The following is a 16,568-nucleotide window of genomic DNA, read 5'->3' on the forward strand; positions in this document are numbered from 1 at the left end:
GGTATGCTATATTGAGGGCATTTTGACTGAATTCATCTCTCTCTCTCTCTCTCTCTCTCTCTCTCTCTCTCTCTTTCTCTCTAGCTAGATTGAGTTTTTTGCTTGACAAGATATGAATTCTCTTTTTCTCTTTTTGCTTCACTACTTTAAATTTTTGTTTCTGTTTTCACACCTAAGAAGCTAGATCTCTTGGCTTTTTAAATAAATTTCTTCTGATAGTTTGTTAATTTGGAGGTTGCAATTTATTTTTGATTCACTCCACTTTATATATCCAGCTTAAGAACAGCACATAGAAGTTATCCCTCAACTTTAACAACCAGTGTTTACTGCCAAAAGCTATCTAAAGCTCTTATCCTTCTGAACAAATAAGTGTTTATTTTTATTTTATTGCATGATCCAACCAGCAGTTGGTAGAGGCAACCCTCACTTACCAATCTTTATTTCCATTCCCTTTTTCTTCTTTATTACCCACACAAACAAAAGCTTTGTTGCAGGTTTTTGCTAGTTGCTTGGAGGTTAAGCTTGGAATCACATCCTGGCTTATGCTCTTCATCTGGTGAAGGCTTCCCCTTTCCCTAGCTGAAAGCAAAAGAGAAAATATCCTTTGCTTGGGAATAAAACCAAATGTCAAGGATCCCTTCTTAAGTCAGACCTTAAAGAATAAACCTTTTATTAATGGCCTTAATCATAGCTAGGAATATCATAATTATCCATTAACCAATAAAACTATTACAAATCCATTAGAGACTCTTGGACCGCCGCAATCCAACATGGTAGACTAAATATGGGAATGCTTGGTTCGTCTACCAGTCTCTTGAGCTTTAAGTTTCTACCTATCTAAGATGCTATAAGAAGCTTGTAGGTTGACCTAAACTAGCATCTGCTCTGCTTTTTATAGCTAATGCATGCTTAACTTAATCATGGCAAAAAGTTAAGTATAACTTGATATGTTCCTAACTAATTACTATTAGTTGGGCATTCAGATGTGATCTCTTCCTATAAGCTTGAGGTCATAATTAGTGCGAAAAGCCATACTGGAAGTGGACTCCATGTCACGTATATAAAGTCCTTCAGGGAAAACATTGCATGGCCTGGTGATGAGGGCCCTTCCTGCTACCTCCATCCTCTTCTCTCTTTCTATCTCTCTCTCTCTCTCTCTCTCTATCTCTCTCTCATGATAGTTGAGGGGAATGTTGTCTGGTCCGAAACCATTCATGCGAAGAGCTTGTTTCGATCCTTTCTTCGACGTCGTGAATGATTTCGGACCAGGCTTCATTCCCCCTAACTCATGGAATCCTCGCAGAAGAAGTCCTTGTCGTCGAGTTCTTGACGATCGGCGCCTTACGACATCTACCATGGATCGATCGAAAGCTTAATTTTTCTTTGCAAGTGAGTGTAATCCATCTATCTTGATAGGAAGGCATGTGATGTTTTAGATAGTGTGGTCATTAGACTAGATTAAATACCTTATTTCTTTGCCTCCATATCTTTTTATGATCATCAGAACCAACTTTTGCAAAATATATACTTTGCTTGTTACTGGGTTGGGACGAATGGCTGGCTAGATCAACATTGCAAACGACATAGCACAGTCACCAACCCAACTTTTTATGAGTTCTTTGCGATGCTATCGGCTGAGAGTAGATAGTTGATATCTACCTCTGGTTTCCTCCTTTCTTTGTCTTTTACCATATTGGTCTGATCCATTAAAAGAAAAGCATGCTCCAAAAACAGTACAAATTAATGCTAACATCCTTATTTCTAAGCAATGGGGACCAGTTTCAATGAACTTTCGATTTGTCGACATCGGCTTCGTGGATTTTATGATCATGAAAAGATTGCTTTGAAGTTTCAGAGAGTGGAAATTTCGGCATCAGAAGATTACGACGTAAAGCAACAATGTTAGGTATAACTTATTCACCAACAATTATTCCTTTTCTCCCTTCCGTTTCTTTTTTCCTACTATATATATATGTGTGCGTGTGTGTGTACGTTTGATCCATTAAAACTTTTCTCATCTTCGTCTTGTTCTGGAGTCCTAAGATAACTGATGTGAGTGAGGTTTTTGATAAGTTGAGATGGACAATGAAGTCTTTGATCAGAAGTGGAAAGCTCTCTTGGTAGGTAACCTTACACCATCACAGGTCAAACTATTGGGTAACCCACTTTCTTTGACCGAATAGTTTCTCATTTTGATCCTTTACTGTAGCTAATTAAGAGCAGGTACACTCATTCATCTAATTATCTCTGTGTTTGTGTGTGCATATATAAACATTTCTTTATTTATATTTACAAGACTAGAATGATGATGCAAGGATGTGAAGCAAAGCACCTAACAAACACCTTGACTCATCATTTAACTTGTTGTCTAAGGACTTGCAACTATGTGAGTGATGTTACTGAAACCAATGCTTTGGGCAAGGGCATTGCCGTTGGATCATAGTGCAGGGCCCACATAACCCAAACCAATAAACAAGGGGGGTGTTGAGGCCTATCTTGATGATGGGCATCGCATTGGATTATAAACCTAATCTGGAACTCACCATGCACAACAATGGCTAGATCCTTGTGTTATATATATATTTTTTTTTTTCTCTCAAAGATCTCATGGATTCTTAAGTGGATACAAGAGTAATGCATACAGTCTATAGACCAGTCAAAGATGACGCTGAGCTAAGAAAAGCCATAAAATCATTCATATGAAGGAAATGATGCTCTCTTCCCATCTTTCAACTAAACTTTTGACTGAGATGTGGCTGGTAATTCCCAAGGACAAGTATGGATGGAGGCTCCTTGGAGGACATTTTTTCACCAGTAGACGACCTCATGAAAGAAATCTTTGAGAAGTCATCATAGTATTTATGTGGAAAGCCTTGAGCTCTTGAAGATGAATGCTTCAAAGATCTTGCCCAAGTACAATACAGTCGCTTTGTACTTTATTACAAGTACCTTTTTATCATAACACATAGGCATGTGTCACTTTTGTTACTGAAAGTAGCCACCATGGGGGAAAAAAAAGACTTGGCCAAGAATAGGATATAAATCAACCAAACCCATATTGATAGTTGCACAAAAAAATATTAGGCCACTGATGGGTTTTGACCTTTGCTACTGCTTTTCACTTGTCCAGGAAAAACTGTCAAGAAGCTTATATTGCACTCCTAAAACATGTGATACTGTCCTACTTCCAGCTTTTGGCAAACAAACAATGATAGAAAGAAAATTTCTAGTAAACCTTCTTTCTCTGTCGTATGTTGGATATTTGTCTACAATTATGGCCATTGGCTTCATGATACAACCCTGCGTGTGTTCCCACCAGAATTGCAGCTTCATAAAGGCTAATAGATAAAATCACAGAACAGGGGATCCTAACAGTAAACCTTGGAGAAAACTTTATGTTAGGAACTCATGAACTCCACACATATAGTACAGAACAGATTGGATTTCTTGCCAAAGCTTGCTCGTTCCACCACGCATATACGTTTAATCAAGATCCCTCGTCCAATCAAACGGCTCCCACTCCTGCAGGAAGGCTGCAACTGCTTGTTTTTGCTTCTCTACCGGCTCTTGCCTCCGACGGCGGTACATGTCCTCTTCTGACAGCTGCAGTATTCCTCTGATGACATTCAATCCGAACCCGCTGTTGAAATTGCTCTCATCATCAATCACATGGACAAATCCCCTGTCAAGGCCAAACTCAACATGGAAGTAGGCAAAGTTCTCAGGTATAACTTGTCGCAGATTGCCACTGGTAGGGATGAGCTTTTTCATTTCATGCTGACCCCATTCATCCTCAGCTTCATCAATTGCCTGGAAGCAGAAGAAAAGAAATTCTTTTAGCAAACTTACATGAATAATAAACAACAATGCTTGGAATGATGCAAAAATGCATTAGTGAAATGGCTAAATAATGCGACAAACTAATAAGTGCCACATCTTTAAAAGATCAATATTCAATAGATACCAAAAATACATCAGAAAATGAAAAGATATGTAAGTAAATAAGTGTATCCCATATTCAATTTCATACACAGAAAATTAAATAACTGGCACATGATATGTAAAGGCAGTGCTAAATATGATGACATTGACTAAGATATGAAAAAACACTGTGCAAAAAATTGCAGGAATCCAGGTTGTAAGCATAATAATCTCTACAGTGTTATTCATTTCGAGAAATATTAATAAGTGAATCACCTTTTTGAAATACATAGGTGCCTTGTTTGAAATCTGGTACGGTATAGGAATACATTCGATCAAGCAATGTCTGCGTTGCTTCGCCAAGCTTATAACCGTTTCAAGAAAAACCGCATCCTTGTCTTGTTTAGCAAACATCTTCAAGAGGCACTTCTTGAAGTTCCGTATTTCCTCCCAAGTATTCCGGTCAACAGTTCTGGTTGCAGACTCATGCTGTATTGGGATATATGACATTGACATTTTGTCAAATGTATAAGATATAAGTGGAAGTTAATGAACAGAATTTAGATATGTTAAGAACATCAATAATTTTCTAACCTGCAAAGGCAATATAATGCAATGTCCTTGCACAACAGGTTGCCACTGTGGTAGCATTAGATATGTGAAATTTGCAATTGACACAACAAGATGCTTTGGCCTAGATGGATTCTCAAAGCAAAATTGGCATCTCTCTTTCTGAGTTAACAATGGCTTTCTACCACCAAAGTTCTCCTCAAGGGCCTCGTCCCTCCTTTTTTTACTCTTTTTGCTTGGAGCAACATCAAAGTCATACTCGTCCTCTGCTCTCCCAGACAAACTAAATTTCTTGTTCTGCATTATTGTCCTTGCAAGTTGCCAATCAGCATCATCTTCTCTTTTCTTCCGATCACTGGATATGTGCCTACAATCAAGAGAGTTAAAGAATAAGCGAAATAGAATTTTCCTTTTGAAAAGTATTTTGAAGGAACAATATTTTAATCAAATCTTTTAATATCTTGCAGAATGATGAACTTGTAAAGGAGAACTCATTTCATTAAATCCCTATGTCTTGCTTCATTAAATGCTAGTTATAGTTCCTTTCTCTAATGAGATAGAATCAGTATAAGTAATACAAGGAGATAGAAATGTTTATAACTGATGAACAACAAAGCTGATGAATTTACAGAAGTGACATGATGCAAGGGCTACTCAACCATAAAAGATCCAATGCAAACATAATTTACAGAAAACAGAGAGATAGATTAGAAAACTAAACCAGCCAATGCATCATACTTTTTTAATCATATCCATCTCCAGTCCCTGTTGGACCCTTTTGGCTTATGCACAACCGTAACAACAGACAAAAGATAATGCAAAAAGTTCCATAATAGTTATATTTCCATAGCTGACAGAGAACATAAAAATATATTGTATTTTCAAAGGATGTACCTGCTTGATCTTTGCACAATTTCTTGTCTCATTACTTTAGTATCGGAATCTTGTTTCTCAGCGACAGCCTCCATCTCTTTCTGATAAATGAGGAAAATATAGTCAACTACACTCAGTACATTTATCAACATCAAAAGAACAACTAAAGGACATTAACTACAATGATCATTTAATCATTTGAGCTTTCTTCTCTGTAAAACTTTAATTATCGCTTGAGATTATCCACTCTTGCAAAATACAGAAAACTAAACAACTGGCTATATTACACCTTGGGTTTATATCTGATATGACCAAAATTTTCCTCTTTCCTCTATCACATGCATTTCCTAATATGAACAATTGCTGATTAGCTTGGTCATGTTGTAAAAGAAGCCAGAAATTCAATTCACTGCATAAACAAGTTAGCTCCACATGGGCACACTGCAAGGTATTCTTCAAATTATTTTTCAGATAACATTATTAGAAAGTTGAGTGTCACCTCACCATTCCTTTCCTTCATAGAAATGCTAATGCAAGAACACTTATTGAGTATACTGAAATTGTTTGTGATAACTATGTAATCTATTAGAAAAGGTGAATAACAACAAATAAAATTGTCTTATAAACGGGAAAAAGTTTCACCAAACCTCTACCTACATTCAAAACAGTAAATAACTAATGCTAAAACTGTTTCTAAAAATGTAATGTCTTACCGAAAGCTTATCAGCCTCATCATGTTTTCCTTTCATACGGAGTTGTAATACCTTTGCAGCCAACTGATTTGCAGTCAAAGCTTGTGTATTGACTGAAGATACTTTATCAGAGATTTCATCCTTCAATGAGCTTAATTTATTTACAATGTCTTCAGTTGCCTCTAGTCTTACACGAGAACTACTAGAAACAGCAGCATCTTTAGATTCTTTCTTTTGGAGACGGTCGATGTTATCCATAAAGCTTCCGTCATTAGAAAACTTGTTTATATCAGATATTGCAGCAGATATGAGTGATTTATCCTGTGAAGAGATATTTTGGCCTTTATTCCTTTTCCAAGATAAAAACTCCTGCCTGGGCTTTCTCATTTCAGGATGCCGAGAAGAAATGTCACGCAAATAATCACGACTGCTGGTGCGTACTTCATCTGCATCTCCCTTCAAATCATTGCATCGAACATCTTCATCATTTCCTGCTTGTGCTCTCTTTCTATTCTTTATGGCATGTAAATGGGCATGAGAAGGGGCAACTCTAGAAGCTGCCACTGATCCAGCCAATTGGCCCAAAGAGCCCCAACGTTCTTGAACGATCTGCACAACAAAAACTATAAACATTTTGCTAAAATAATCTGGTGTTACTGAAAAATATGAATTCCACTACTACACAATTTGGCATTATATATTAATATGATAGAGAACTTATACATCATCAAGTTTCCGCCCTTCACGAGTTGCTTGCTCTTTAGCCCTCTTCAAAGCTTTCAGTCTCCAACTTGCACCACCATCACCAACAACTGAAGAAGAAAGCAACTTGTCACCGCCCTCTGGTAATGCTGCATCATCAGGGTATCCACTTCCATTATCTTTCAGATATGGATTCAGTTCCCTTGGGTTTGTCTTTTTTACCTGTTAGTGCCAAAAAAAGTAAAAAAAGATAATCATAGCAAGTCGTGTAGGATACTTTATATATTACCTGTGTCGTAAATATGAAAAAGATGAGAGTTGGGCTGTTCTTTAGAAGTTATTTTATTGCTAGATGAGAATCATATGGGTCAGATCCACACCATGAAAGGACTTTTGTTCTCTACAAGCAGAGGGGGTAGCAATGTAACATAAGGAGAGAGAACTTTCTATGAACTCTTAAGTGTGTAAGTTTTTATAAATCCAAATACTGTGAATCTACTAAGAGCATTTTATGCAAGCAAAATATAAAGCAAAATAACCAATGAATTACAGCTCAATTTAATCAGAATATTACGCTACATCCTGCAAAAGATAACCAGTTTTACCTCTTCAACAACTGGTGGCTCAGGCTCCTCTTCCTGTTCTGGCTGACTACTTTCACTCCTTGTCGCAGACTTCAGCATCCATTCAAGACCCATCTCCTTCCTCGCTATTTCATTGCTAAGTAATGCCTTACCATCTTCACCACCAGTCTCCTCATCTACAATAAGCAAAAGAAAAAGAGCAAACATAAACAACAATTCTTCATAATTCTAAACCTAAAAAACCTATATTTCGCAGTAAAAGGGATGAGAGCTTACCTGAGTACTCATCATAATTCTTCCCACGCCTCCTGCTCCCACTCTTTCCCTCCTCGGATTCATCAGAGGAATAAGAATCCTCCTCCGAAAAGTTCCTCTTCTTACTCTTTCGCCTCCTCCTTTTTGACTTCTCCTCCTCACTACTCGAAGTCTCCTCCTCGCTCTCCGAGCTATACCTCTTACTTCTCCTCCCCTTCCTCCTCCTCCTCCTCTTACTCTTCTCCTTCTTCTCCTTCCCCACATTTCTCGCCTTCGTCCGCCTCAAATCCTTGCTCTCCTCGCCGGAATCATCCGAATTGGAACCGGGCTTTGCCTATAAAAACCCTAGAAATTTAATACCTCCGAAAAACTGTCAAAAAAATCAGGAAAAAGGGGAAAAAAAGAAGAAACAAAGATTGGGGAGAAAACTTACAGCTAGGAGCTGATCCTTGGGGACGAACTTGATCCCCGAGAGCATCTTTGAGGAGCCTTGAGAGCCTACTCGATCGGTGGTGAATCGAGAAGCCCGAGAGGCGAGAGGAGAGACTCAAAGAAAGCAGTTACGAGGACCTGGTGAGGAGGTCAGAAACTGGAGTCGGCAACGACATCGAAGTCGATGCCGAGAGGGAGGGAAGAAAACAACGACTCATCTTAAACTTAAGCAGACTGGGCTTACGTTAGGAGTCCAAAGTCGTGTTCGGATTAGAAAATGAAAACGGATCGGATCGTGTAATAAAAGCCATATCCGTTAAGGTTCAACAAATACCTTGGCTGCAGTAAGTTCGTCCATACCGGGGCTGCATAGGATCCTCTGCTATCCCATTAAATAACACGCTATAACAGTTAACGGGCAACCAACGCGCGCGCATTGCACTTTAATTGTTTATTAATTTCGATTTCTTTCCAATTCTTCGCGAGTGCGCGTGGAAGAAGGGATTCCTATCGGATCATGTTTGTGAAATAATTTCGAATCAGAGTTCCCTGTAATTCCTCAATAAGCTTTCTCCTTTTTAAGCCTTCTTTTTTTATGTGAGGGACCGGAGAGATCGGCCTATCTCCCCATTCAACATCGCAAGATTAATCCTATCTTTTCTCCAGTTTTAGAGAGGAGAGAGAAGCCCGGGCATTTGGGGAACGGAACGGGGGACAGCTGTTTCCTCTCTCTCTCTCTCTCTCTTCTCTCCTCTTGCCCTCCATGCCATCGAGCCGTTGCAGATCTCCAATTTGGTACCTTTTTCTTGCTCGTTGATTCTTTCTGGGAATTGGGTCTTCTTCTTTTCTCTCTAGTCATGCATAAAAATGCGAACTTTGTGGAAGGTTCAATTTGTTCTCTTGTGTAGAGTCTGATACATATTGTAGTAATGGAATCGATGGTTCCTGGGAGATCACAAGATGGTTCCTGGGTGTTGTTATCTAACTTGTCTTCTGCTTGTTCTGAATGGTGTTTGATTGTTCTGTTATTTGCTAATGCTCTACTGTCATACTTGGCAACAAAATTTGCTCGCTTCTGCAAGCTGCAGACTCCATGCTTGGTGTGCTGTAGATTGGATCACATTCTAGGCAACGAGAAATTATGGTTTTGTGGAGATTTAGTTTGCATTGCTCATAAGTTGGAGATCTCATGTTTGGCATATTGCCGAAGTCATCGGAAGCTTGTGTATATCCGTGATCTGTGTGAAAGTTGCCTCCTTTCATCTGCTACATTGGTGGGTGATCTCCGGGACAACAATGAGGACGGTAGAAATGTTCATCTGAAGCAGCTTGCAACAAGCAATGGTGATGGATCACCACGTATGTTTGATGGAGATGATCCGGTTAAAGTTCCTTTGTTAGAAATGGAAAATGAATCTAGTTCTCAACATACAAGACTATGTTCATGTTGTTCAGAGTCATTTAGAAATATATCTATTGTGCATAGGATGATTCAAGGCAAAAAAATTGGTCAGGAAACTGAATGTGGGATTAGTAAACAAGAGGGACTCAGTAAGAGAAAGGAAAAGCCTTTGGGGCTGACAAACTTTTATCATTCAGAAGTTGCAGGGTTTGATCATTTGTCTCATATTGGATACAGTGAGCTAAAGATTACCTCTGACTCCGAATCTGAAGTCCCTTTCTCAGATGATGATGACAAAAATGCCATGTTACGTGGGGCCAATGATGTCAAGAAAGAGTCAGTGTTTCGATGTCAACAACCACAATCTGTAATAAACAATGCTAAAGGTTCGTCAACAACTGTTTATGAAGATACGGTTCCTGAGAAGCTGATTCATCAGCCTCCTACAATTCCTGTCAATTCTATGTCAGATGCTGAGAGGCAACAAAATGCCGATCAGACAAGTGAGATTGCATCCTCAGCTGTTGCTATTGGGCATGGTTTGGAGGAAATTAATTGGAATCAGATTGTCGCAGGAAGCAATCCTGCCTCATCATCTGCAGCTGTACCTGAGCAAGTTTCTGCAGAAGTTGTGAAAGCAAACTGTCAGTATTATCAATATCATCTTTTCTTGTTCAATATAGTTTGAAAATCAGTTATCCTTTTAGGCCTCAGTTTTATTGACTAACTAATTTGCAATTATCATTTTTACAGTTGATATTGAGGAAATTGGTGATTCTGAATGTGTTTCGGGCCTTTTGGCTAGTTCAGATGCGGATATTACAAAAGGATCTAGTTCAACTGGAATAACAAAGCAAGTTATTAGTGAACCTGGTCCACATTTACGCTCTCGTACAGATCACAAGACTAGTTTGAAGCGTGTTCTTAGTAGCCTACAATCTCCCAGGCCTTCTGAAATAATCTCAGCAAGGGATAATTCTCGAACTCACGAAGATCTGAAGATACTGATTTCTCAGATATCCTCTAATCGAGGATTTGATGTTCCATGGGGTGAGATGAGTCCTAGTCCTAGATTAACCATGCCTGGTGATGAATCAAAAATATGTGATGTTTCTAGCTCAACTCCAATCCATTATACTGGTAAAAGATTCTCTCTGGAGAGAGAGTATTCTGGTTTGGAGTCCTATGATGCTACTGTTGTCAGTGAAGTTGAAGGAGAGAGTTCAGTTGACAGGCTAAAGCGGCAGGTTGAGTTGGACAAGAAGTCAATGAACATTCTGTACAAAGAATTGGAGGAAGAACGAAGTGCTTCAGCAATTGCGGCCAATGAAGCAATGGCGATGATTAATAGATTGCAGGAGGAGAAGGCTGCAATGCAGATGGAGGCATTACAATATCTAAGAATGATGGAGGAGCAAGCTGAATATGATCAAGAAGCGATCCAAAAACTAAATGATGCCCTCACTGAGAGGGAGAAAGACATACTAGATCTGGAAGCTGAGCTTGAAAGCTGCAAGAAGAGGTTCGAGGATAAACCGTCGGAAGAAAAACCTATTGAAGCACTGTGTGGTTCAGAAGTACCAGATGGTTTCACGTCTGGGATAGAGAAGACCGGAGATCAGACTAATACAGTCTCCAAGTACTTGAATGGTTTGGGTATTATGAAGGATCCTTTGTTGGATTTTGAAGATGAAAAGGCTTATATTTCAGAATACTTGAGGACACTGGAGAAAAGACTTCAGCTGTTCTCCAGTAACGTAGTTCATGCTGATGGGTCCAGATTATATGGAAAGGCAGATGGGCTACCTGATAAAGATGGTAATAGTAATGCTGATATAACCTATAAACACGAGAATGGATCCTTAGGACATAATACAAACAGAAATGATGATTACATTAGAGCGGTAAATAATCGGAACGAAAATAACACAGGGACTAGTGAGTCAGAAGGTGAAATTCAATCAGAGAATGATATATCATCCTTATCTTGTGACCGTCTAAATGCTGCGCCTATTTCTGTTGCCTCAAGTCAAAGTGCCAATCTTATTGTTATAGAAAATCATAAGGGAAGTATCCCTTGTTCTGATTCAGATGATGATAGGCAGGACCCATTGGCTAAAACAAAGAATGAGATAATATCTCTTGAAGTTGAAGTTCTGCACCTGAATGACAGATTCAAGGCACTTGAAGCAAATCAAAAGTTTCTTCAGCACACTATTAATTCCCTTAAATATGGAAATGATGGATTACAATTCATTCAGGAGATAAGCAGTCACTTACGAGCATTACAAAGAATTGTGATCACAAAGCGAGAGCAAGCTGTTGCATGACCTTCTCTCTGGATAGTGGTAATCATTTTGGAACAAAAGCATATTAGCCATTTCATAGTTCCTACAGATGTTAGTAGTTGCTATGAGTTCCTTGTTTCAATTTTCTTGTGACAATTTCCGTTAGCTTTGGTCTACTTTTGTTTTCTGCAGATATTAGCACTGGTGGCACTCCAGTATCATCACTCTCGATATCTGGGCTCATAAAATGTTCTTGGTTGCCAAAAATGCGATTTTGGCATTGCACTATTGAGTTGAAGAAACAAGGACCTCGGTTGTGATCTCATCAGACTTGGATTTTGCAGAGTTCTCTCATGATTCTTTTATCATGGATGGATTTTCCTGCTCCCTTCCTTTCTTTCTGTAACCTGAAAGATAAATTTTTCTAATTCACTGAGAAATTTTCTAAACATATGATTAGACTACTGGGAGATCAGTTTTAAATGTCAGTGTAACTAAATTTATGAGTTTTCTGAGTTCAGTGAGCACATGATTGTTTATGGCTAGAATTGCTCATCTGTGAATAACCCCAATAGTTTGAACAAAGGAAGGTTTTCTAAGGATTTTAAATCTTGGGAGCTGGTATTCTGGAACTTGGCTCTTGGTTAAAATCTCGTGAGTTTAAGTACGAAGGGGAGGAAAGGGAAAGGGAAAGGGAAAGGGAAAGGGAAAGGGGAAGGAACACTTCAATACAAAGCTGTTCCTGTTCCAGCAAGATTGGATATCAATACTACTCTTTTTCTTCATTGACCTCAAAAATACATAGTAATTCTTTCTAACTTGCTTGACTAAAAGAAAAGAATCACCTAAGAACTTGAGAATAACATGAAGATTGACATGTAACAAGGCCTCAGATTTCCCATTACTGCAATACACAGTACAGAGTGAAAAGAGAACATCTGAAAAAATTGTTCATGACAATGTGCAAAATTAACAGGAAGTATCATCTGTTGCAGTCTTCTTTGAGGAGTTAATCAAACATCAGGATCACAAGAATACAACAACAATAAATATGAGAACAAAGATAAGCCAATTAAGTAACAAAAAATAATCATGTGTTATTAGCTTCAAGGGCAGCTTGTTTTAGACTTCCTGCAGTCTTCTCGCAAAAGTCGCAGCCACCAGAAGAGGAAAAGCAATAGTTGCATCACAATGGACCTGGTTAATTCAGCAACAGTTCAGAATTACAGAAATTGGAATTGGAAGTCCAACAATGTGGAAAGAAACTTAATAACCGAGAAGAATGATTTAGACATGAATACTTGACAGCATAATTCACCAAATGCATTTCCAACAAGATGTCCTAATACTGTAGTACTCTGTGTGTGCTCACCAAGGACATCTGTTAAAAATTAGTATGATGCCAATGGAAATAGAATGGAGGGGAGGGAAGTGGGCTAAAAAGCCTCACCTTGATGGCTTTTGCTGAACCTTTTATTTTTCCCCATGAAACAGCTTCATCAGGCTGTGCTCCAGAGTCACTCCCATCAAACTCTTGTGCTGTGTTGATGTAAACAGCATAATCTGCACCATTCCGTAGCATATTGGCATTGCAAATATGGTGCTTTGGTAGCCCTCCACCGAGTATTATGATCCCAGTTTTTCTTGGACTGGCATGAACAGCTTCTCCATTCATTGCACGTATATCTGCTCAAGTGCTCATGTCACATACTGAATATTAATAAGTTGGGCAACTGAAGGAAATATATCAAAGTATCATACCTTGCACGATATCAATAAGCAAACCAGGATTGTGGACAGAATGGCAGTACAACATGTCCCCTAATGATCCATCAGTCAGTGCCGGGCAGAAGACAGGAATACCATTCTGCTCAAATTTTACATTGTTAAGCACTGTTATTAACCTACTGAACATCAAGCATCAAAAGGTCCAGTTATGGGCTTATGACAGTGTATGCCAGTATAATATATGGATTCATCTTAAATCAAAATTGAAGTTACAAGTAGAATTCCTTTACATGCTTTAAGTGGGCAACTTTAATTGTAAGCCTTTGATGGTATAGTACAACATAAGTTTACTTGTGATTAATTTTAACTGTGAACCAAATATATAGCAGTCCATTTTCATCCCAAATGGCATTGACTGTATAAGTAGTCTAGTTTCTGTGCACAGGAGGATGACAGTATTAGGAAATCACATTGTACAATACCGACCGGTATAACTAAAGCAGGTGATGGATCCACATATCATGGCCACTAGGAAAAGAAAATCTAATTGGCTGAATTATCTAAAGATGAGATTCCACTTTATGTCAAATGTAAGCTAACCAAACTAACTCCTAAACATTTAATATTTCTCAAGGTTATTAGAGAAAACATCTCTGAAGGAGGTCTCATGATCCCTGAGCATCTCATAGAGCTCTAGATTTCTGAAAGCTTGAGAGAATTTTCATAGATGGATTGTTAAGATGTTGATCATAAGAATAAACTTAAATTACCATATATAACGACAATTACAAAAAGATAAATAGACCACTTCATTCACAAGTTGGACTTGCACAATTAAATTTAAACTATAGTTTAGAATTGCTAAATAAGCCATAGAAAAGGGACCATAAACCCAAGGAAGTTCTTTTTCTTTTCCCTGCATAATTAACTACAGATTTGTTCTAGAAATATAAATAGATATGATAGGTAGTTACAACTATACATACCTTATATGCCCAGTACAGATAGGAACTCTCATTGTTTATTTCTTTGCCAAGGCGGGAGATCACCTTTGATGGTGTCCATACATTCTGGTGAAATGGAGAAAAAAGTTGCACATTCACATAGCATGCCAATCTAAGACAGTGAAATTATAAAAGAGAAGACTGCATCCACTTAATAGGAATTAGACCTTTTCCATCAAATTCTGACCATATGATTACTTTATCGAGCTGCATAGTACAATGATAATGTGCGAGTACTACTGTACTACAGTAACATATTTGACAAATCACAAACTAGATGGGCTTCTTAAATAGTGAGGATACACATGGATTGAATATCTGAAAAGAATCAAAGTATCAGATAGAAAATGCTGAACCTAGGAGATAGACTAGCTGAGGGCACAATTTGAAGGTGCGTGCAAATAGTGTTTTTTTATTATAACTATGCCCTATTGCATATCTCCTCTATTGGTTCCAGAAAAACCCTGGTGAAATGTAAATTAGCCACATTAATGTGAACCAAACAAGTCCTTGATGTAATATTCAGTGGGATCACAACCCAATTTTTTTTTTAAAGTACTTGGTTGCATTATTTGAACTTTGATTGCAGCAAGAACAGATACCAAATGGAGATGACAAAATCTTACATACAAGCAGCTATGGCCAATGCACTTGTAAAGAAGAGAATACCAAATAATTGTGAATTATGTCATAGACTTACGTTATCCAGCCGAAGGACTGTCAGATTTAGTTTATTGCTTTTCTTTTCCAATCATATAACTACAACTTCTGACCTCCTATTGTGAAGAAATTTTAGTACAGCTCACAACTCTGTCAAGATAGTAAAGAACAAGTACCTCCATGGACTGCTCTAGCAATAGCTGGTCAAGAAGTGGCATAATCCAGTTCTCAAATTTGCAGTAATTGTCATTAGGCACCAAAAGGTTTCCAATCCGATTCAATCCTTTCGAGCGCAGGTATGCTCCAGGCAGAGAAAAGTCACCCTTATATGTCGGTGAAAGGCATTTGATTAAGTCCTCCTCTATACCACCAGCTGTCGTGACCAAGACATCTACCTACACAAACCGTCGTTATTAGCAACAGCATTCAAGAAAAGCATCGAATTGAATAAAAGTTCCACAATTTAAACTACTCTTAATTGACACCTAAAAAGAAAAACTTGGGGATGTCTTATCTTTTCATAATATCTCTTTTTAAGCCTTTTCCTCAAAAATAATTTATGTTTGGATGAGCTTCGAACTGATATAGTCTTGAAAACCAAGGTGGAACCGCCAAATTTATGATACCATTGCACCAAAGGAGGCTACTAAACTATGAACTGATAGGTGAAGGGCTATGTTTGTTGGGGCTTAAAAAGAAAAAGAAAAAGCCTAAAAAATCCTTATCCAAGGATACTTTGCCACCAAATTTTAAATACCTGAACTTGCAGGAGCACTCACCATACGATGCTCAACTAGAAAGCGAATCACGTCCCTGACTCCAGAAGATATGAGGTTTGAAGTAAAGCCAAGAAAGATTTTGCACTTGACGGAATCTCTATACGCAGGATTGAGTTCCACTTTGTCGCAATCTGCGGTCGGATCCTCGTGGGACAGCCGCCAATCTAACTTCATATCCACTCGAGTAGAAACGAACAAAATAACTCATTAAAGATTCAAACTTTCTGTTTTAGAAGAAAAGAACTAACGTACATATCAACTTATACCATCTGATTGACGACGGCGATAGCGTCTCCAAGATTGGAGGCTTGGAATCCAGTGGAAACCAAGGAGCCGAGGAGGCCAGCGATGTCTACGCCGCGGTTGAAATCGTAACCATTGATCCTTGGAAACCGGTCCTCATCTAGGGTTTCGGATGGCTTCAGGACTACCGCGCGGACGGCATCAAAAGCATCCCGGTCCTCCTTCGCGCCGCCGTTCATCGCCGGAAAGTGGTGAGAGAAAGAGAGAGTAACTTACCCTTAAGCTTTAGCTTTATAAAAGAAGATGCTAATGATTAACTCCGACCCGATCCGCTATCTGACCCGACTCGGATCAGATTCGGATAAAAAAATTTTATTTGATTCAAATTCGAATACGGATAGAATTTTTGATAAAAATTCGGATACGGATTTGAAT

At 38.5% G+C, this 16,568-nt stretch overlaps 3 protein-coding genes across 3 annotated transcripts; 1 reads left to right on the forward strand and 2 right to left on the reverse strand.

Annotated features, from left to right (window-relative positions):
- Positions 1 to 3,078: 3,078 nt before the first annotated feature.
- On the reverse strand, positions 3,079 to 8,229 carry LOC140778688 (uncharacterized). The gene is made up of 9 exons (XM_073123515.1): positions 8,031 to 8,229; positions 7,619 to 7,931; positions 7,364 to 7,518; positions 6,780 to 6,980; positions 6,078 to 6,665; positions 5,386 to 5,465; positions 4,516 to 4,858; positions 4,198 to 4,410; positions 3,079 to 3,810 (listed from the first exon to the last, which is right to left on the reverse strand). Exons 1-9 carry the CDS (start codon positions 8,073 to 8,075, stop codon positions 3,484 to 3,486), a joined length of 2,265 nt encoding a protein of 754 aa, XP_072979616.1. The 5' UTR covers positions 8,076 to 8,229; the 3' UTR covers positions 3,079 to 3,483.
- Positions 8,230 to 8,493: 264 nt separating this feature from the next.
- LOC140779591 (probable myosin-binding protein 4) lies at positions 8,494 to 12,227 on the forward strand. Its single transcript, XM_073124747.1, has 3 exons — positions 8,494 to 10,075; positions 10,185 to 11,779; positions 11,912 to 12,227. Exons 1-2 carry the CDS (start codon positions 8,959 to 8,961, stop codon positions 11,759 to 11,761), a joined length of 2,694 nt encoding a protein of 897 aa, XP_072980848.1. The 5' UTR covers positions 8,494 to 8,958; the 3' UTR covers positions 11,762 to 11,779; positions 11,912 to 12,227.
- A 369-nt stretch (positions 12,228 to 12,596) lies between these two features.
- Positions 12,597 to 16,393, reverse strand: LOC140779594 (deoxyhypusine synthase-like). The gene is made up of 7 exons (XM_073124748.1): positions 16,157 to 16,393; positions 15,891 to 16,058; positions 15,288 to 15,506; positions 14,434 to 14,517; positions 13,481 to 13,586; positions 13,170 to 13,405; positions 12,597 to 12,916 (listed from the first exon to the last, which is right to left on the reverse strand). The coding sequence occupies exons 1-7, from the start codon at positions 16,370 to 16,372 to the stop codon at positions 12,842 to 12,844; spliced, it is 1,104 nt and encodes a 367-aa protein (XP_072980849.1). The 5' UTR covers positions 16,373 to 16,393; the 3' UTR covers positions 12,597 to 12,841.
- Positions 16,394 to 16,568: the final 175 nt, after the last annotated feature.

This window comes from Typha angustifolia, chromosome 15 (genome assembly GCF_048772165.1).
Source record: "Typha angustifolia cultivar Huaian chromosome 15, ASM4877216v1, whole genome shotgun sequence".
NCBI classification, from domain to species: domain Eukaryota; kingdom Viridiplantae; phylum Streptophyta; class Magnoliopsida; order Poales; family Typhaceae; genus Typha; species Typha angustifolia.